Raw genomic sequence first — 22,071 nt, 5'->3', positions numbered from 1 at the left:
TAGTGAGTGTGATGCAGGAACGGCATAATCCGGTTAATCCGACAGCATGACGGAGCAAAGCAAGGGCAAAGACGCCAGTCAACACATCCTCATCCTGATCTCCTCATTCTGATCTCCTCGTACTGTACATCTCTCTCTGATTGGTCAGAAGGTGGTGATTAATTTCCATCATCTCATAGCGTGGATGAATTTGCAAAACTGTCCGTTCTTTAACATTAACTGTAGTGACTATAGTTCGGGCTTCACTGATATTTATGAGCTCTTGTTAATGATGTTGATGTGGTGAAGTTTTCTGTAAGGAGGTGTTTATTTAATATTTATGGAAGGAGTCTCTAGTGTTTGGAACTGGAACATTTCCAGTCAGGAACATTTCCATCATTAGAAAAGTTGTCAAGAGAGGAGGTTATAATTTTCTGATTTTATAGTAACATGACAAGCTGCGTTTTTGATCTCATTAACATAGAGAGAGAACAAAAGAGAGGCTGGTCAGGGAATGAATGTTAATTGCTGCTATAACGTAAGCGAGAACGAGGCCATCAATGACAATGTAGCTCATTCCGGCCCCGTCTAGTCCAGAAGGAACGATCTAAAGTGGGCCATCTTGCGCAATAAATGTTGTAAGCTATATACACTGTATACAAGCTATATATAGAAGCGATATCCACCCTAGGAATACCGACCTGTTTACCACAAAGAATCCAAAACAGCAAGGAACTGACTGAGGCTACATCCACACGACAACGAGATTTTTTTTAAAATATCGCGTCCACATGGGCAATGGATCAGTAAAATATCAGGTTCATATGGCAACGCAACGCTTGCTGAAAACGATGCAATACACATGCCACACCTCTACGTGCGCTGTAAGACGGTCCCATCGGAGACACCAGAACAATAGAAGAAGTAGACGCATGCGCATAAACCCCTTCTTCTGTAGCATCAGCCACATAAAGTTTTGATTATTAATCAGTAGCGTAAAACGAAAGACGCAGAAAGAGGAATGAATGGGGGAAGATGGAAGCCGATACGCCAACATTCTGATATCCTCCAGAATTCTTTAATGGTCCAGAATAAATTGAATGCTACATGTTGATGGATTACTTTGTTCTTCTACGCCCTTTTTGAGGAATGTATTGTCGGACTTAAACCAACATCTGAAGAGGTGAGATCGCTCCTTTTTTTTTTCCTATTTTTGCTGGCGGGATTGTTTTTGTTTTTGGAAAGCGCACGGGCGGTGCGTGGTTTGGTTATACTCAGTACTTCCACAGTGTTTGGATTAAAGACTCTGCCCTAAGGGCTATTCTCTCTCTCTCTCTCTCTCTCTCTCTCTCTCTCTCACTTTGCACCATTACACAATAAATATTCACAGTGAAAATATTTTGTAAGCGCGTTTCATGAACCAAGTTATAGGATTTGTTGACAACTCCCATCAAGTTCGTTACACTTCTACCCGGCGTGAAGCACTGACAGTCATGTGGTTGTGACGTCATCATAAACAAATCGGTTCTACTCATCCAGACGACTTCGCAACAGGGCCGTTGCCAGATTTTTCCACTCTGGAACCCGTTCTCAAAAGATTTCGTTTTGGGGCACCCAAAACGCCGGTGCTGTGTGGATGCCAGGCCGAAACGATAAACAATTTTATCAGATTCACCTGAATCCGTTGCCGTGTGGACAGGGCCTGAGAAGAAGCGATTTTTGTTGAACTGCTCATTAAGGCTTAATTAGTCCATAACTTCATTAATAATTGTAATGAAGCAAATCTGGGTAGAAGTTATATGCACCCTAGGTTCCCCTACCTTCATACCAGAAAGAATCAAAATCAGTGAAGAAATGAGAAAGAAGAAGCGATTTGTGTGGAAACTACTCATTAAGGATTAATTACTCCATATCTTCATTATTAATTGCAATTATTCAAATTTGGGTAGAAGCTATATGCACCCCAGGCAGACCTACCTTCCTGCCAAAAAGAATAAAAATTGGTGAAGAATTGAGGGAGAAGAAGCGATTTTTGTGAAATGTGGATGATGGATGGATGACGGACAACACATGATGGCATAAACTCATCACCTGTTGGCCGGATGAGCTAACTAGGAACTTTAAATGGATAAGTATAACATCAAACATGGTGTTCTTTTTAAAAATTAATAATTGTTGGCAAACTTGCTGTGGTGTATAAGAGGAGTAAAACACTTCAGGTTGTGCTGTTACTGGAAAATAATCAACCTCCTGATGGTAAGAGTAACTCCTCTCCTCGTCACTGATTACTGATTCTAATAGCATGCTCTGTAGGGTTTAATTCCTTACATATCCCTAAAATATCCCAGCAGAAGGACGGCATTCCGACCAGTGAGTTTTGGAAGCACGGATTAAACTCACCGATGTTCTCGAAGGAGCTTTTTAAAATTCTGACTTTTAATACTGTGTGCGTTGATGGTTATTAACCATCTCAGGATTTGGTTTAGTCAATAGTTTAATCATCTAATTGAAGACAAAGTGATTTAAAATATTAAAATAATTTGATTGGAATGACCTTTTTCCAGCATTTGATCACTTGTGTGACTGACGAAGCGTTGAGGCTGAGCAGGTTACGCCGAGGTTAATTACTTTACACCGACGTTGGGAAGATTAGAGATTATTTCTGGCTGAATTTGGATTTGTACGTTCTTAATTTCAGGGTTTTGTTTTTCGTTCAGAGATTTAGGCGACAGCCGCTCAGAGAATTGAGTGATTGGGATCTTAATCATTAAACACTGATGTTTCCAAAGCCTCAGAAAGTAATGAGTAGCGTCCGCTTCACTGCATTCATGCGTGAAAAGATTCATGAGTCATATATATAATACACGTGAATAACCAAAATAAAGTGAATATAAAAAGCAGTTATGACACCATCACAGGAATATGTGCACCTATCAGGATAACAAGTAAATAAATGACAGTCCATATTTTTTTTCAGTAGCATAGTGATTTCCATTTTAATTTCAATATCGCTGTTTTATAAAATCACTATAAATCAAAATCTGATTGGTTAATTAATTCATCTGTCACTTCCTACATAAACACACACTGCCATGGCCTTCTGTCCCGGCAATGAAGTCCTAACCAGTGAGTGAGCAGCTCTAAACTCTTCTCAGCCTAGAGACAACAAACAAAACAATCTCATTGGAGAACTCGATTTTAATGTTTTCAGGACAGTAATTTCTGTCCTTTCATTTCTGAAGCTAACTTGATAGAAAATGAGGCCGAATTAGAAGAGAATAATTATACTGAAATTATGAAAGAATGAAAGAAATTAAATATAACATTTGAAATGCTGATATATTTGGGCCATCTCTAAACGCCTAGAAGGCCCTGACGGTTCCCCTCTGATTCCTAGGATACACTAAATGGTGTTGATGAGCGTTGCGTTACGCTCAGAAAGTTGAATCAAGTTCAAATTGACCGGCTGCGCCATTCCTACGTGACTAGCATAACACTAAACATTCTGCTCCTGAACCACAGCAGACAACAGAAAATCTCCCACATCTGTCTGAGCTACCGCTGGTCAGCGTGATCCACGCCTACCAAGCTTTTATGGAACAGTTCATGACCAAAGCAGTGAAGATTTCCTTCAGGTTCTCCTTTTGAAGAATCTAAGCCATCCTCCCTGCTGGGAGCTCCAGGCGACGACAGCAGGCCTCAGTCCTGCTCCAGAAGGATGAAGGAGGACATGGACACACACACACACACACACACACACACACACGTGCGTACTAACACAGCAGACTGCAGTGTAAACCATCCACTTGGATTATAAAGTACAGTCATTAGGACCCTGAGGTCTCTCCTGGGCCTTTCACATTTATTTCATGATCACCTAGTTGGAATAATTTGAGTGAATACTGATTATCTCTGAGTTGTGTGTGTGTGTTTGGTCTTGACCTGCACATAATTCTTCCACGCTTGAGCTGTTCCATGTCTTGGCTTCCAAGCTGCAGTGAACCTTCCTGACATTGGGATTCAACCCTGCAGCTGAGCACTGTCCTAGTTCGTTTAGGTGTTGTGATAAAATGTGACACCGTTTTTCTCTCGCTTAGCCTTTTCGAGGTGAAGGCAAATACAAACTGCACCTGAGGGAAATTTTACAGGTTGTGAGAACAGACTGAGAAAATGATGAAAAGGACTACAAAAGATTCCTTTCCCTGAATTCCATGGATAATAGACATGATGGATTTTGTTTAGTTCCAGGAAAAGGACAGGAAGGTTATTGAAGCACGATAAACCAGAATGTCAAGGACGTAGTCGCTCATCTGGCCTGCCATCAAAACACCCATGACGACCAAAACATCAAACAGAACTGAAATGTGGTTAGTTTTTTCTTTTTTTATCAGACATCTAATTTTTTAGGTTTGTTTACCTGACATGTTTCGACGTACGACTGTCGTCTTCCTCAGAGTGTCACCGGATGTTATTGGTGACGCATCTTTTATCAGCTGATGTGTCCGAAGGCGTGGCCTTCCTGTCTGGATTGACAGGTCGGTCACGCCTTCTACTGTCAGTTCGTCCCCTGCAAGATGGCACTCCAGGTATGGGAGAGCATGTATGCTCCCTCATCTCGGTTGATGGTCCTCGGACTTCGCTTACGGATCTCCATGGCCTCCCTGATCCAGCGCTGATGTTTGTTATCTTCTGTGCGGATGACTCTGGCATTCCCCCAGTCCATAATATGATTTTCCCTTTTGCAGTGATCTGTTATAGCTGACTTATAATTTTCCTGTTGTGCCTTTTCTTTTATTGTTCGGGTTTGTCTTGTAGCTGTCTCCTTTTCGCACTCTTTCTTATGTTCATTTTTTCTTGTGTTGAAACTCCTTCCTGTCTCCCCAATGTAAGTTTTATTGCATAATTGGCATGGAATCTCATATATGGTGTTGCATCTGTTGTCCGGATGTATTCTGTCTTTGGGATGAACCAGGATCTGACGGAGTGTTGTGTGTGTGGTTTGACAGGTGTGTTAATGTTGTGTTTCCTCATTGCGCTTTGAATGCATTCTGTTATTCCTCTGATGTATGGTAATGTCACTACTCCCCTGTGTTCTTGTTTGTTGGTTTGTTTTTTCTCTTTCTTCTGTGTTTTATTGTTCTTAACCTGTTCCGCCCCTTTGGATATTGCCCATTGTGGATATTGACATGCCTTCAGTGCGTGTTGTATATGTTGTTCTTCCTGTTCTTTGTCCTGTGGATCTGTAATTATTGCTGTGCGTTCATGTAATGTTCTAACTACAGATATTTTGTGCATTATGGGGTGTTCGGAAGTCCAGTTTAAATATTGGTCGGTGTGTGTGGGTTTCCTGTGTACTTTTATTTTGATGTCCCCATCTTCTGTGTGATGTATTTTTAAGTCCAAAAATGCTATTGACTGCTCCGTTTCCTCTTCATGTGTGAATTTTATATTGCCGGTATTGTCTATAGTATTGAGATGGTCGGTGAGTTGTTGAGTGTGTCCCCTCTTTACTTTTTGCAATATGTCGTCCACATACCATTTCCAGAGTGTTGGTCTGTATTCCGCTGGTATTGTAGTGAGTGCTTTCTGCTCCAGGTCTTCCATGAAAAAGCCGCACATGATGGCTGATAGTGGGTCTCCCATGGCAAAACCTTCCTTTTGTCTGTAAATTGTATTCCTGAACTGAAAGTATGTGGATGTGGCGATGAATTGAAGGAGTTGAGTGATGTCTTGTACAGTGAGGTTTGTGCGTTTCTTGAGCGTCCTATCTGTTTTTAATTTGTCTTGTACTATCTGTATGGTGGCTCCCGTGGGTGTTCTGGTGAAAAGAGATATGACATCGTGTGAAATGAAAACTTCGTCTTGTTGCATTTTGATGTTTTTTAGTTCTTCTGCCAGTTGTTTTGAGTTTTTGCAGTGTTGGTCTGTGAGTCCTAGTAATGGTTTAATTATTTCGGTGAGTGCTTTTGATAAGTTGTATGTCACTGAACCAATGCTGTCTACTATGGGGCGTAATGGTGTTCCTGGTTTGTGTATTTTTGGTGTGCCGTAAATCCTGGGGATGACGTTGGCTGTGGGTACTAAATGATTATATGCCTGTTTATCTATTTTATTTTCATCGAGTAGTGGTTTGAGTAATGCCTTAAGTTTCTTTTTCTTGTCTTCTGTTGGGTCTTTTCTTAATATCTCGAAGGCATTGTCACTGAGTAATTCCATCATTTTGTGTTCATATTCTTCGGTGTCCATGATAACTACTGTTCTGCTTTTATCTGCTGGGAGGATTGTGATGTCTTTATTTTTTGCTAATGTTCTCATGGCTTTGGCTTCCTGTTTGGTGATGTTACTGGGTGGTGGTTTGGCCGTTTTCAATATACCAGCTATTGCGTTTCATAGTGCTGCTTTTTGTCCCTGATCTTGTATTTTCTCACATGCTAATTCAGTTGCCAGAATGAATTCATCGTGTGGTATGTTGTTCGGTGTGACAGCGTAGTTGAGTCCTTTTCCTAGTATACTGCGTTCTGCTTGTGAGAGTTTGTACCTTGATATGTTGTCGATCCATTTTTCGTTGACGTGTGCGTGCTCCGGTTCTGCCTTCTTTTTCTGTGCGATGAGTTTGTCCAGTTTTCGGATTTGTCGGGTTTTTGTCTCTGTGAATTCCTGCTCATGTATGTCTGCCAAATGTCCATGTATTGCTATTTCCATTTCCTTGTTTTGGGGAAACCGGCGTTTGAAAGTTTCCATCTCCCTATGTAGTTCGCGGTTGATATTATTGAGTTTGTCAGTTGTGCACCGTATCCGTTCTTTTACCAGAGTCATCCGCACTTTCCTGATCATCTTTTCTGCGTTTCTGGTTGGAATCGGGTTCTTGATGTTCAGGCTGGCCGGTACGACTTCCTCATCCCGGCAGCGCAGATTGAATCTCAGGTGATTCCTGTAGCGTGCCCGTTTTCGCGTCAATCTTTCAAGGCGGCGAAACTCCTTGATGCTTTCATCTCCATAACTTATTCTTAATCTTTCGATTACGTTCATTATGTCTTATATTGAATATTGTTAGTTTTTTCTTTTTTTATCAGACATCTAATTTTTTAGGTTTGTTTACACACAGGTAAACAAACCTAAAAAATTAGATGTCTGATAAAAAAAGAAAAAACTAACAATATTCAATATAAGACATAATGAACGTAATCGAAAGAACTGAAATGTGACGATGTGAGAGAGGACCAACCTCCACGACAACAGAAACATCAACAAAGGACTAAGTTTTGTTCCCCGAGGGAAGATCGACCCAAAACATCGATCAGAACTGAATTCGCATGATAAATAAGAGAGGAGATACAATTCTAGTCGGAGATCCCAAAATATATTAAGTTGACCTAATGACTAATTTGTTCACAAAAAATGGACAATACAATGACCAAGTGTTGTGCAGAAGGTCGAGATCTTTCAAATAAAACAATCAGAACTGAAATCCATTGATAACTGAGGGAGGAGACACGATTTAACTGAAAATAAACAAATTGTTTACAACAGGAAAATCAACAAACAGATGATCAAGTTCTGTTCCTTAAGGGAAGATCGACCCAAAACATCGATCAGAACTGGAATCGGATGAGAACTGTGAAAGGAGATACAATTCTAGTGAGAGGCCTGGAAAATTCATTATCCATCCATTCATTATCTGTAGCCGCTTTATCCTGTTCTACAGGGTCGCAGGCGAGCTGGAGCCTATCCCAGCTGACTACGGGCGAAAGGCGGGGTACACCCTGGACAAGTCGCCAGGTCATCACAGGGCTGACACATAGACACAGACAACCATTCACACTCACATTCACACCTACGGTCAATTTAGAGTCACCAGTTAACCTAACCTGCATGTCTTTGGACTGTGGGGGAAACCGGAGCACCCGGAGGAAACCCACGCGGACACGGGGAGAACATGCAAACTCCGCACAGAAAGGCCCTCACTGGCCACGGGGCTCGAACCCGGACCTTCTTGCTGTGAGGCGACAGCGCTAACCACTACACCACCGTGCTGCTGGAAAATTTATTAATTTGCCCTAATTAGCAACTCGTTAGCAAAATATTTGACAAAACAACAACCAAGTTTTGTGCAGAGTGATGAGTTCTTTCAAACAAAACAATCAGAATGGAAATCTGGGGAGAACTGACAGAGGAGATATGATTTAACTGAACTGGGGATGATGGATGGATGACGGATGCCACGCCATGGCAACAGCTCACCGGCCTTATGGCCAGATGGGCTAAAAACATGGACAGGTAAAAGAACTTGGCCTGGGTCGTATTGTGAGATTCAGTTTATACAGAACAATGATGGTTGGGAATTAAAAAGTACCATCAGTTGGAGAGATGACCTCCAGATATCAACAGGATGAACAGTTCATCAACTCCATAAACGGAATAGTTGACTGAGGATGAAAATGATGCAAATCATACAGAATGACATGTCCTTCAGCGTCACCAGATCTCAAACCAAATGAACGCCTTTGGGAGAGTTTGGGCCATCATCATCATCATCATCATCATCATCAGAACACCACCTGAGGGAATATCTTTTCAAAGAATGGTGTTCATCCATCCACTTTACACTTCCCGAGGCTGGTTATACACTGTACATGGTTCCTGAAATGGTTTATACATGATGGACAGATGTGCTGTAAAATGTTCCGTACCTGCAGATGGTGCAGACGAAGCACTTTGGGTGGTATGCCCGACTCAGAGCTGACACCACCTCTCCGGTGATAAATTCCCCGCAGCTGTCACATTTAGTGCCGTAAAGCCGCTGGTAGTCCTCGGTGCAGATGTACTCACCGGCCTGCTGGAAGAATCCGGAACAGGCCAGGTCACAGCCGCACACTGCACAAAATAAAATCAAGAATCAGTTCTTTGGTTTTATTTATTATTATTTTTGTCCCTTTAGCACTACATTAATACTAAATTAGTGCAGACTCCTGAGTGACATGATGCCAGCCTGAAAAGTTGGATCTGAATGTTCACAAACGTGTACATTTTTATTGCATACGATCAAACCAGACACGTTCCAGTGGTCTTGACAGGCAGTTAGAAGGATAATTGATCCAAAGAGCTCTGTCTTTGGAGCACCAATTTCATTTCAGCTAAACGGCTAACAATCACATCAATAAACCAAATAAGAATTGAACAGGCTTAGCTTGCTAGTTAGCTGAGCTGCATAATTTATATATTTACTGTATATTTAGGTTATTATCAGGGCGGCACGGTGGTGTAGTGGTTAGCGCTGTTGCCTCACAGCAAGAAGGTCCGGGTTCGAGCCCTGTGGCCGGCGAGGGCCTTTCTGTGCGGAGTTTGCATGTTCTCCCCGTGTCCGCGTGGGTTTCCTCCTGGTGCTTCGGTTTCCCCCACAGTCCAAAGACATGCAGGTTAGGTTAACTGGTGACTCTAAATTGAGCGTAGGTGTGAATGTGAGTGTGAATGGTTGTCTGTGTCTATGTGTCAGCCCTGTGATGACCTGGCGACTTGTCCAGGGTGTACCCCGCCTTTCACCCGTAGTCAGCTGGGATAGGCTCCAGCTCGCCTGCGACCCTGTAGAAGGATAAAGCGGCTAGAGATAATGAGATGAGGTTATTATCAAACCTAAAATCTTTTACCATGAAACTAGCTACACACAAGATAGGTCATGTTCTGACTGAGGAGTTTCTGATAATGGACATGTTTACTTTAGCTCACTAACTTTGTTTTTATATGGTCCTAAAGAGACGATGAGTTTGTCTTCAATCTCTCTCTCGTATAAACGCTCAGAGTTTGTATGAGGTGTGTGTGTGTGTGTGTGTGTGTGTGTGTTCGGTCATTGCAGGGAAGTCCACCACTTGGCATCATTTAGCATCTGACAGGATGCCAAGTCATAAGAACCTTCTAGAGTTGCACAACTGAAAAGTGAGTTTCACTGAATCGCACACTCTGGGTCTTTTTCAATGTTTGTTTGTTTGCGCTAATCCATCATAATAAATGGAGAACATTAATGGGGAATCTGATTCCTGAGTAAAATGTTTTGATCAGTTCTTCGGTCAGATTATAACCAAGTAACATCAGACTGCTAGTGATAATAATATAGATATATTTAGTCGCGCGGCACGGTGGTGTAGTGGTTAGCGCTGTCACCTCACAGCAAGAAGGTCCTGGGTTCGAGCCCCGGGGCCGGCGAGGGCCTTTCTGTGTGGAGTTTGCATGTTCTCCCCGTGTCCGCGTGGGTTTCCTCCGGGTGCTCCGGTTTCCCCCACAGTCCAAAGACATGCAGGTTAGGTTAACTGGTGACTCTAAATTGAGCGTAGGTGTGAATGTGAGTGTGAATGGTTGTCTGTGTTTATGTGTCAGCCCTGTGATGACCTGGCGACTTGTCCAGGGTGAACCCCGCCTTTCACCCGTAGTCAGCTGGGATAGGCTCCAGCTTGCCTGCGACCCTGTAGAAGGATAAAGCGGCTAGAGATAATGAGATGAGATATTTAGTCGCTGCCTAAAAGTGAGGCTCCTGATGAGTTTATGAGCAAAATATTTACAAAGGCACAAAATCAACCTGCATAGAAGAATATAAGCACACAGCCACAGACTGCAAAGCATGCACAGCGCCATTAGGACTAATGACCATGCACCTGTTCCTGATTAGAGTGCAATCACAGCACATATAAGGACTCTCAGTAACACCCATGCACTGTGTCTGAAATCACTCACAACTTACTATATAGTGGACTATAGAGCGAGTTTGCCATTTTGTAGTACTGTCTGAATGTATAGTGAGAATTATTACACCCTATATACTAGACTCATAATATCCCACAATGCATCGTGAAAAGTAGTGTCCAACTGATGGGCACTAACCAAGCAATATATACCATCATGCATTGCAGTTCCTTATGACAACGGGCATGAGACAAATTTATAAGTTGTGGTGTGAAAATGGCAATAGTATTGTAGTGTGTTGGGGTGAATGGACGGAAGAAGAAACACATTATAAACGGACATTCAAATACAATTAAAAAATAGTAAAGAATAGAAAAAAGCTATAATAGAATAAGACAGATAAAATACAATAATAAAAGTTATAGTGCAGAATGAGGAATTAATCAAAAGCCTCAAATTTGATTCAATAAAAGGCAGCGGCAAAGAAGAAAGAAAGGATTCAGTCTTGATTTACAACCCCAATTCCAAAAAAGTTGGGGCACTATGTAAAACATGAATAAAAACGAATGTGAAGATTTGCAAAACATGGAAACTATATTTCATTGAAAATAGTACAAAGACAACATATCAAACGTTGAAACTGAGACACGTTATTGTTTTTTGAAAAATATATACTCATTTTGAATTTGATATCAGCAACACATTTCAAAAATGTTGGGACAGGGGCATGTTTACCACTGTATTGCATCACCTCTACTTTTATCAACACTCTGTAAATGTTTGGGAACTGAGGAGACCTATTGCTGTAGTTTTGAAAGAGAAATGTCATCCCATTCTTGCCTGATATAAAATTTCAGTTGCTCAACAGTTCAGGGTCTCCTTTGTCGTATTTTCCACTTCATAATGCACCAAATGTTTTAAATAGGAGACAGGTCTAGACTGCAGGCAGGCCAGTTTAGCACCTGGACTCATACTACGGAGCCATGCAGTTTTAATATGTGCAGAAAGAGGTTTGGCATTGTCTTGCTGAAAGAAAGAAGGCCTTCCCTGAAAAAGATTTTGTCTGGATGGCAGCATATTGCTCTGAAATGTGTGGATATCATTCAGCATTAATGATGCCTTCCCAGATGTACAAGCTACCCATATCACGTGCACTAATGCACCCTCATACCATCACAGATGCTGCTTTTGAACTGTGCACTGATAACAAGCCGGATGGTCCCTCTCCTATTTAGCCTGGAGGACGTGGTGTCCATGATTTCTAAATAGAATTTCTACTTTTGATTCATCAGACCTTGGGACAATTTTCCACTTTGCCTCAGTCCATCTTAAAAGAGCTCGGGCCCAGAGAAGGGGGCGGGGTTTCTGGATATTGTTTATATCTGGTTTTAACTTGCATTTGTGGATGCGGTAATGAAGTATTTTCACAGACGATGGTTTTCTGAAGTGTTCCTGAGCCCATACAGTGATTTCCACTACAGACACGTGTCTGCTTTTAATGCAGTGGAGGGCCTGAAGATCACAGGCATCCAATGTCAGTTTTCAGCCTCGTTTCTTGCATACAGAGATTTCTCCAGATTCTCTGAATCTTTTAATGATATTATGGACCATAGATGATGTGATCCCCAAATTCTTTGCAATTTTACATTGAGGAACGTTATTCTTAAATTGTTGCACTGTTTGCCCTCGCAGTCTTTCATAAAGCGTTGAACCCATCCCCATCTTTACTTCTGAGAGACTCCACCTCTCTGGGATGCTTTTTTTTTATATCCAATCATGTTACTGACCTGTTGCCAATTAACCAAATTAGTTTTTTTTAGCATTACACAACTTTCAGTCTTTTGTTGCCCGTGTCCCAACTTTTCTGAAACGTGTTGCTGACATCAAATTCAAAATGAGCATATATTTTTCAAAAAACAATAAAATTTCAGTTTCAACATTTGATATGTTGTCTTTGTACTATTTTCAATTAAATATAGGGCTTCCATGATTTGCAAATCTTTGCATTCTGTTTTTATTTATGTTTTACACAGTGTCCCAACCTTTTTGAAATTGGGGTTGTGAAAGAACTGAAAGATGCAGCAGACACAAAGTACTTTGTGTTTATTAATGTGGGAAATACGCTCAGTATAATATGGATTTATCACAATAAAAACATGCATGTATTTATTATTTTTAAAAACCCACCAGCCGGCTGATCTGGCACTTTTTAATGGTGCGACAGTAATGACGTAAATAACGACGTGGCGGAGTAGTGTCCGAAAGTGCTTTTCCCCCCCATTTTACCAATGAGCTCACTATATAGTCCTCTATATAGAATTCCCTAGATAGGGAGTAGTGAATGAGAGTGATTTTGGACACAGCGCCAGACTATGAAGTGTACACTCTACCCTGCATCTGATTTTACTGAGCCTTGCGTTTTGTATCTCTTTTCTGGTTCTGACCCTGTTTGTGTTTTTGGACTGTGAATATTGTATCCCTCTGATATCCTGTCTGTGCTTCACTCCACCACTGCCTGGTTTTCGACTCATTTTGGATCTGTTTGTTCATGTGTTTTCAATAAAACTCTTCATGTGAAACTTTTGCATCTGTCTATCGCCCTTCCACGACGCAAACTGTCAATTGTACAACAAGCGAGTGGGCTAATAAAACTGTTGTAACTTGTTTTATATGAAACTGTTGTGAAATATTTTCTATAAAATGTGTCAGTAAACAATCCCATGTTATTTAAAAAACCCCAAAAAGGCAAATTAAAAATAAGTGCTGGATTAAAAACCCATCTATCTTATGGAAATAAAGATACAAATTTTGTGTTTATGAGAGACGTTTCCTTGCACTTACGATCGGATTCCCTGTGGTGGTACACAAACATCGTATGGTCAAAGCATTCAAAAACCAGGTTGATGCATTACCGTATTCTCTTAAGTATGGAGCTTCACTCCACTAAAACATGTCACAATATTCCTATCACTATATCGTCCAGTTCTAACACAAAACATTTACCTCACTTCCCTCATTTTTCCTGCAAAATAAAGAAAAAAAGCAAATGGGGTGTGTCACCACAAAACGAGTCCAAAAGTTCATTTCTATAGATATGATTTGAAACAAGAGTGTGTCAAAAACTGGCTCATGTATGACTTTTCTAATTTTGTTGTAAATACATTCTTTAAAGGTAGCCTACCTTTCAGATTTCAAGTGTAGGCCATCAGAAGAATTTTCCCCGACACCCAATTATTTTTGTTTAATGGACCGACAGCTACTGAATTCGAATCACAGACTTCCAATTTTATTCGATTAAAAAAAAAATTAATGAGTTTTAAGGCCACGTGTCCCTAAATTCTCTGCTATTTTTTCCTGCTTCACCATGACCCAATTCAAGATACTACGTCATGCATCACATGGTGGGCTTTCCCCGTTCACGCAAGGCATTGTGGGATACAAATTTGAAACAGGAGAGAAAAATGGAGGACGTGAGTGTGCGAATGAAATGTGAAAGAGCGACTATAGTAACGGAAAGCGAGAAGAAAAGACGTTATGTTATATACGAAGGAAAGGAAACGCAGGACCAAACTAATAAATATGGGCGCTCAGCGAGCACCTCGGTGTGATCAGCTGTTCGTTTAGTGACAGAATGATGGAACTGTCAGTGCACGCTCAAAGGGAAACCTGTAGATGGCAGTAATGCAACACTGTGGATGCCAGCTGCCGTAAAACCCAAAAGAAGAAGAAGAAGGTAAACCTGCGCATGCGCACACGGACTTCCTCTGTCTGCTTGACTGCGCCAAGCGAGCGATTTCATGCACATTATTTGCTTTAATCCCCTCAAATTAAATAACTTCCCAGCCACAGAATGGCCTGATATTTTGTGAGATATTACAGAAATAAACAGATATCACAATCACCACATTTCAGACGGAACTAAATTTCACCGATTTTATGAAATTGAAAGGCCGTCTAGTTTTAAATAAAACTTGCTTGGGATAAGATTTACCTTTTTGAAAAACATCTTTCAAAATTATGGATTATAGTTTTGAGATTTAAAACAAAAAAACCCAGAAAAGAACCCTGAACACAAATCTCAAAACTAAGGGAACTAAATTTCACCGATTTTATGAAATTGAAAAATCGACTAGCTTTAATATTCAATTTACACATCCAAGTATACAGCTGATTTTCTCTAAGCTTGATTTTCTGTGATGATGAAACCTTTTGCACTGATTTTTCTCGCTTGGTTCCACCAAATTTAACGAATGACCAACTGATTTTAAAGATCTTTAACTGTAGGTTTAGAATATTCAATAAAATAACAGTGTTTATTTGGTCAAAAATATTATCAGCCACTTTATTTATCTCATCTCATTATCTCTAGCCGCTTTATCCTGTTCTACAGGGTCGCAGGCGAGCTGGAGCCTATCCCAGCTGACTACGGGCGAAAGGCGGGGTTCACCCTGGACAAGTCGCCAGATCATCACAGGGCTGACACATAGACACAGACAACCATTCACACTCACATTCACACCTACGCTCAATTTAGAGTCACCAGTTAACCTAACCTGCATGTCTTTGGACTGTGGGGGAAACCGGAGCACCCGGAGGAAACCCACGCGGACACGGGGAGAACATGCAAACTCCGCACAGAAAGGCCCTCGCCGGCCCCGGGGCTCGAACCCAGGACCTTCTTGCTGTGAGGCGACAGCGCTAACCACTACACCACCGTGCCGCCCACTTTATTTATTTATTTATTTATTTATTTATTATTTTTTCCAATCAAATCTCTAACTAATTAAAAGTCCACGAGTCAGAGTCAGTGTATTGTGTACCACGGGACTCTTAGAACCTTCCACACATCTGAGTAAACACACGAAAAATACATTTTCACATATTGATGTGAAATGAGGGGATGAGATCTTAGCTAATTACTTACTAGTGCCAATAAGAAAGTGTCAGTAAAGGTCTGAGGTTTTGGTGTTATATCTTGCAGCATTTCATAAACATTTTAATGGAAATCTTCTTACGTATCGCACTTTTAATTATAAACTGTGAAAATGTCATTAAAGACAAAGACTGAGTCGATAATGTTCAATTCCCAGAAGTCCAGTGTGGTGGCAATCATCACACAGTGTTGTTCCTCTGTTGCTTAATTCCCTCTTCATCCTTCCGACATCGTTCCCTGAGCCGTCTCTCATATCACAATGACAAGTTGCTGCATGCAAACCGCCTCAAGGCCTGTAGGACATGCCAGAGCGAGAGCGTGTGTGTGTGTGTGTGTGTGTGTGTGAGAAAAGATAAAATGTTCTCACAAAATAAATTGTGGTTTTATACTAAAAGCAGATTTCTTTTGGAAGTCTATCACATTTATAGCATTTATAACAGCAGTAACTGTCACTGGAAGGTCCTCAGAAAGATGATAAAACGTGCGTGTGTGTGCGCGTGTGTGTGTGTGTGTGTGTGTGCATGTGTGTGTGTGTGTGTGTGTGGAGGTCAAGCTGCTCCCATTTCCAGCTTTCCCACAGGCGGAGCAGTGGCACAGCATTACGGTGTAACAGACACCCTGCATTTACTGTCTGCAGACATTTCTACAGTAAAGAAACTCTAAAAATATCTACACTGTGTGTCGGGACTGAAGATTAACTGCTACAGGGATTTTAATACATCATCATCATCAGTCTCAACGCACCAGCAGCTCGTTTATCAATGAATGTTAACCTTCAGAAAGTCGTTCACACCTCTGTCCATTTTAAATTCCTTCGAAAGACTAATTTCCTGTTTTGAGTGACCAATGGTTTAAACAAATGTTGCTGTTTGACAGATATTTAAGTTATTCCACAAAATCGAGTCGTACATGAGCTGATAGGCGACGAGGCGCGTAGCACTGAGTTGTCTATAATCCATGTACGATGAGATTGAGTGGAATGACTGTTTTATTCTATCCACATTCACTGGATTTTGAGAAACGGCACATTTTTATTTTTTGCAAATTTGATAAACAAAAACTTTTATACAAAACATCTGACAAAATCATTTCCGCTTAGAATGTAAACAAACTGGCGAAATGACAGGAGCAATTTGTGAAAAATGTGATAATGATAATTCTTGAAAAATAATTTTAAAAAAGATACGTTCTTACTATCAAATACTTTCATTCCATATTTTGTTGCTATTTTTGTGGTTTTGCTTTCAAGTAGAATTTGTATTTCATCCTTGGTTGGTTCAGGAAGGCACTCTGCCATTTTGTTTTTCCCTACTCACGGTATACGAGCTGATATCCTAGTAGTAGAGTAGCCAATCAGAGCGCACGCTCATCATACATGGCTTATAGCGCTATCGACTCATGCACGACTTGATCTCGTGGAATCATTGTTAAATATTTTGTATATAAATAATATTATATTTCAGATATTTGTATAATGGGATGTTCTCAGAGTTCATTCTTGTGCATGTGATTTATTTATATGTTCGATGTCTGTGTTACTTGTTGAACTCTTCCATTACGGCCTGTTTTTCTAAAAACATCTGCGTGACACACCCTTATGCTATGCCAGCTTTTGATACAGTAGTGACACACACACTCTCTCTCTCTCTCTCTCTCTCTCTAAAAGACACACATGGCAGCCCGTGCCAGCCGAGTCACCGCAGAGGAGAGGCTTTCAACTCCCTGCGCAGACATCTGCACACCCCACAGTTTAGCCTCGCTTTCCGGCGCCATGCATAATTCAACAGCTCCATAAATAAAGTGTGTGTGTGTGTGTGTGTGTCCAGGCTGTATTGCATTTGACTAGTCTGAGAATTGGACTGCATTGGAAGGCGTGTATAAAGTGTGTGTGTGTGTGTGTGTGGAGAGCGTAGAGGTTGATTATGTATTTATCAACACCTAACAGACACAATTAAAATTCAGCACAGCAGGATGGACCGGCCCCGCCCTCCTCTCCTCCCCAACTGTTTTTTTGTTAATAGCATGCAGTACAATTACTTTTATCGCCTCTCTCTCTGTGTGTGTGTGTGTGTGTGTCAGGAGATTGAAGCAAGACTGATAGAGAGAAAGACACACACACAAATAGAATACTGGAGTGTGTTTCACCCTCATGTCTTCTGTAGGTGTGATTTAACACAAACACACATTTCTACGAGGAAACAAAATGCCGATTCAGTTTTCTCCAAACCTTCTGATAAAAACAGTCACTGATGCACTCACACATTTATGACGCAGGTTGCTATAGCACCCTCAAAATTATTAAAAAGCAGATGTTTTAAGTTCTTTAATCTGATTGGCTGGGCTGCATTTGAAAGCTTGTTACTGTAACAAGGAATCCTCAGAAAAGCCATTATTAAATACTTTAAATGTGAATAAATTACTGTAATACTGATTGTGTTTTGTGTTTTTGCTGTATGGATTTTGCTTTCAGAAGCAGGACGATGTTTGTTTTCAGATGGAAGAATTTGTGGTGATGGTTGGCTAACACGGTAGCAATACAAACACATCTGTTTTCATTTTGTTTGTGGACTAAATGTTGGTAAAAGGATAAGAAACTGTTTACAATCTTGTTTGTTGAATCTAATGTCTAAATTTTTATTGTTTAAGGTTTAAATTACCTTTAAATAGTTACTTAAAATTAGCGTTAAATAGTTACACACTGGGGTAGTGGTGGCTCAACAGTTAAGGCTTTGGGTTACTGGTCTGGAAGTTATGGGTTCAAGCTCCAGATCAGAACAGACCACTGTTGGGCCCTTGAGCAAGGCCCTTAAAGTGCATATCCTGGACCAAATTCGTTTCTTTTTTTTTTAATATGAATGTCCCTTTACACACTCATCCAGAAGGGTAATTTTGCACAAAGCCATCTGTCTACAGCAGAAAAAAATAAAATAAAACATGTCTGGAAAAATCCCAAGGGAGTCTGGAGCCAGATTCGTGACGTCACCTGCAGAAGCGCCAGCAGGCTGCGCGAGCTTTGCACGGTTTCAGTGCACAGCCTGTGTAGACCAAGCGCTCCCATTTCTCTTTCATTGTCCGGTCTTTTGGAAAACGATGAGTACTAATCCCATCATGATTGGTGTTGCTACACCCTCCTACGATACATCTGTTAACCATTTTAATAATTACGCGATAACGTTGAAGAAATTTGCAGAAAACCACCAGGTCGTTTTCTCATAAATAAACCAGCGCTGACGTGGGATTCAGAGGGAGGTGTCCCGCACGCGATGTCATGAAAATCAACGTTTGCCGGGAAATCCAAATGCCAAGTTTTCAGAGGCGGACCAATTCGCCTCAAATGGCTCGATTTCAACTGAATTTTTCTGGTATTGCGCAAGGTAAAAAAAATTGCACAAAATGCAGAATGTGACAGATATTTGACCAAAGTTTAATATAAAATAGGAGAATTACATTGATCTTGCTCCTGAATTTACCCGTGAGATGCACTTTAAACCTCTCTGCTCCAGGAGTCACTGTGTCATGTACCCCCTTGTTGTACGTCACTCTGGATAAGTGTATCTGCTAAATGCCTGTAATTTTCTTGTTTTAGCCCTTTGTTGGGGTTTGGAACTAATTTGCCTTTTTATTTTTTTAAGTACATCATAGCCAATTTTTAAATTTTTTAAAAAATATTTATTATTTATATTGGGATTAGACTACAGGAATCCAGCTTGATTTTGACACCATTTTGTGGTGTCTGACAAATTTCCTGTGTCACATCTGAAAATTAATCTTAACAGCATTTAGTAGATGCTTTTATCCAGAGTAACTTTCAACATACCCAGAAGAGGTGGGGGTTAGGTGCCTTGCTCAAGGGCATTTCAGACATTCCTGCTGGTTCAGGGAATCAAACCAGCAACCTTCTGGTCCCAAAGGGGCTTCTCTGACCTTTAGGCCATCATCAGGAATGATGAATGAGCCTTATAGCGTGACATAGTCGAAGAACAGCAATGTAGCATCTAGGACGGCCCACAACACCCTGCCGAAAAGTCTAGCAAGTCAAAATCTTTCTCTCTTTTCAGCGAGTTTGATCACTCTGACGACATGTTCCTGGGTAGCAGTGATTGACAATTTCTTGACCCTCCTCCCTGATGTGAATGATGATTGGTCAGGCTCAAACTTGTAGTGTTTCCAGCCTCCTGACCAAGACACAATAATAACTTATGGTATTATGATTGTCTATTCTTCATTTACATACAAAAATAAATAGATCTGTTTCAAACGGTGTGACCGTCACTGCCCACATGTTATGCAGTATGTCAAGTTTATTTGTATAGCACTTTTAACAACAAACATTGTCGCAAAGCAGCTTTACAGAAAATTAAAAAGCTTTAAACATGAGCTAATTTTATCCCTAATTTTCCCCAATGATCAAGCCAGAGGTGACGGTGGCGAGGAAGATCTCCCTCAGACGACACGAGGAAGAAACCTCGAGAGGAACCAGACTCAAAAGGGAACCCATCCTCATCTGAGTGACAACAGATAGCGTGAGTATAAATAACTCACTTCTATATCCACTAGAGGGCAGCTCAGAGTCAAAAGTTTCTGATAAAAACAAACATGGTGATGGTGGAGGAGGTCGAAATAATCCACCTGTTAAGAAAGATGCAGAAGAGGAGGCAGCATCACAGATGGTAGGCAATGGTACATTTCTTACTAAATGGTATGACCTGTCCTCAAACGGTTACGGCATTTTGAAAATTTCCTCATCATGTTTCACTTCAACTATTGGCTACACTGCCCCTATGATTTCCGGTGGTGCTGCTCCGTTCCGTCCGTATCCATTAACTTTCAGAAAACGTGCACAAATACAGACGAAATGAAGAGAGTCCAGACAGAAGGCTCCATCCGGATCCATATTTAATGTTGAACATAAATGAGCCCTTTGACTGTCATCATTTTGTCATGTCATAAAAAAAATGATGCAACTTCACATCATGCAGGTGTGACTGGAGATGTTCGAATGTTGAAATGAAAATGTCTTTGGCAAACACACAAGCTACAGAAATGGTAGAAGGAGATTCAGTTAAATTATTGCTCGAGTGTTCCATTAAGCTAAATTCCTAACATTCGTAGCCCACGTCTTGAGCTTTTCAATTACATTTGCGTGTAATAAATACACTGGAACTTCTGTCAGCAATTCTACATTGATTCTATTTAATTACAGCTGTTTTCAGGAGGTGTTCCTGCAGAACCACAGTGCTGATACATCACATCATCGACACACACAGATAAACGGATGGATGTCTCACTCCAGATTGGACATGGATATTTCCATTTGAATGGCCTTCTATCAGGTTTCCAAAACTATAAAACTGTACGCCTGAGAGAATGATATGGATGAGAGCCATTTTTCTTTTGGCTGGCCGTGCTAAATGTGCTCTCTGGCTTCTTTCCTATTTACAATACTTTGCCTATTTCGTTAGCGTAGTAGTGTGGGTCAGAGCAGACTGATGGAATTCCAAATCATCAGCTTTCATATCCTTAAAACCAGTTCAAGGACAATGAGATGTCAATATAGCTAATATTACATGTGTATTAAAGGTGTAACACGATGCCACAGTGTATCTGTGTCCACATTTGAACAGGAAGTGGTGTTATTAAAAAACCCAGAGCTGCTGGAAAAAAGTCATTTCTTATTCACAAGTGAAAGAATAAACAGCTAATTGGAGAACATATGTAACTTCATTCAACTCCTGAACTTCTACCATTCCTCAACCTCAGCTACATCACTCAAGTTCATCATGGGTCTCAATTTAATGCCCTGTGGAACTTTGTGCAAAGATTTATCTTATGCAACTGGGTCAGGTAGGGAGCTGTCATTCAGGAAACAACAATATCATTTCCAAATCAGGGAACTGCTGATTATAGTTGGGGATAATAAACAATGAATAATATTGTACTTTTGTTTTAAGTTTTGTTACATTGAATGCAGAAAGTTCAGAAAAGTTCTCTGGACACTATTACGAAGTAGGAGTGATTTTTATTTTTATTTATTTTTCAGGAGAATACTGTGGTGTAACAAACCTGTTCATTCCATCATTCAGAGGTCATGAGTTCAAATCCCAATGATGTCACAACATCCATTGCAAGGAGAGCAAAGAGAGCAAAATTGGCCGTACTTTCAGGGAGGGAGGGGTGGAGTGGTCTCTCTCCCTCTCTCTCTCTCTCTCTCTCTGCCCTATCAATCACAAGTGACACTAGATCTGTGGCCGAATGCTTTGGAGAAAGCATGTAATGGCCTTTCCCTTTCCTGGTCATGTGATGAAGGAGAGCTGTGTGGTGGACATGGGAAAACTTATTGCAGATATTGCAAAGCAAAAATTGCATGCACACCCCTGTTATCTTCTTTCCCAGGCAAAGACTTTATGGGAGATTTTGCTAAAACCTGGCGACCCTGCTCATGAGCATTTACAAATTCTACCTGAAACTATAAACCTTGTGCGCGTGTG

General features: G+C 40.8%; 2 protein-coding genes across 3 annotated transcripts in view; both read right to left on the bottom strand.

Annotated features, from left to right (window-relative positions):
- gpr34l (G protein-coupled receptor 34 like) overlaps window positions 1-22,071 on the bottom strand; it is a 471,084-nt gene that overhangs the window by 247,390 nt on the left and 201,623 nt on the right. The window lies entirely within an intron of this gene.
- LOC132895707 (actin-binding LIM protein 3-like) overlaps window positions 1-22,071 on the bottom strand; it is a 130,450-nt gene that overhangs the window by 52,029 nt on the left and 56,350 nt on the right. For both annotated transcript variants that reach the window (XM_060936522.1, XM_060936521.1), the window contains exon 3: window positions 8,670-8,853. In XM_060936522.1, coding sequence (XP_060792505.1) covers window positions 8,670-8,853 — 184 coding nt within the window. The remainder of the gene's footprint in view (window positions 1-8,669; window positions 8,854-22,071) is intronic.

Source organism: Neoarius graeffei, chromosome 12 (assembly GCF_027579695.1).
Source record: "Neoarius graeffei isolate fNeoGra1 chromosome 12, fNeoGra1.pri, whole genome shotgun sequence".
Taxonomy (NCBI): Eukaryota; Metazoa; Chordata; class Actinopteri; order Siluriformes; family Ariidae; genus Neoarius; species Neoarius graeffei.
The sequence above is the reverse complement of the archived record's forward strand: the minus strand, read 5'-3'. Positions and strand labels throughout refer to the sequence as shown.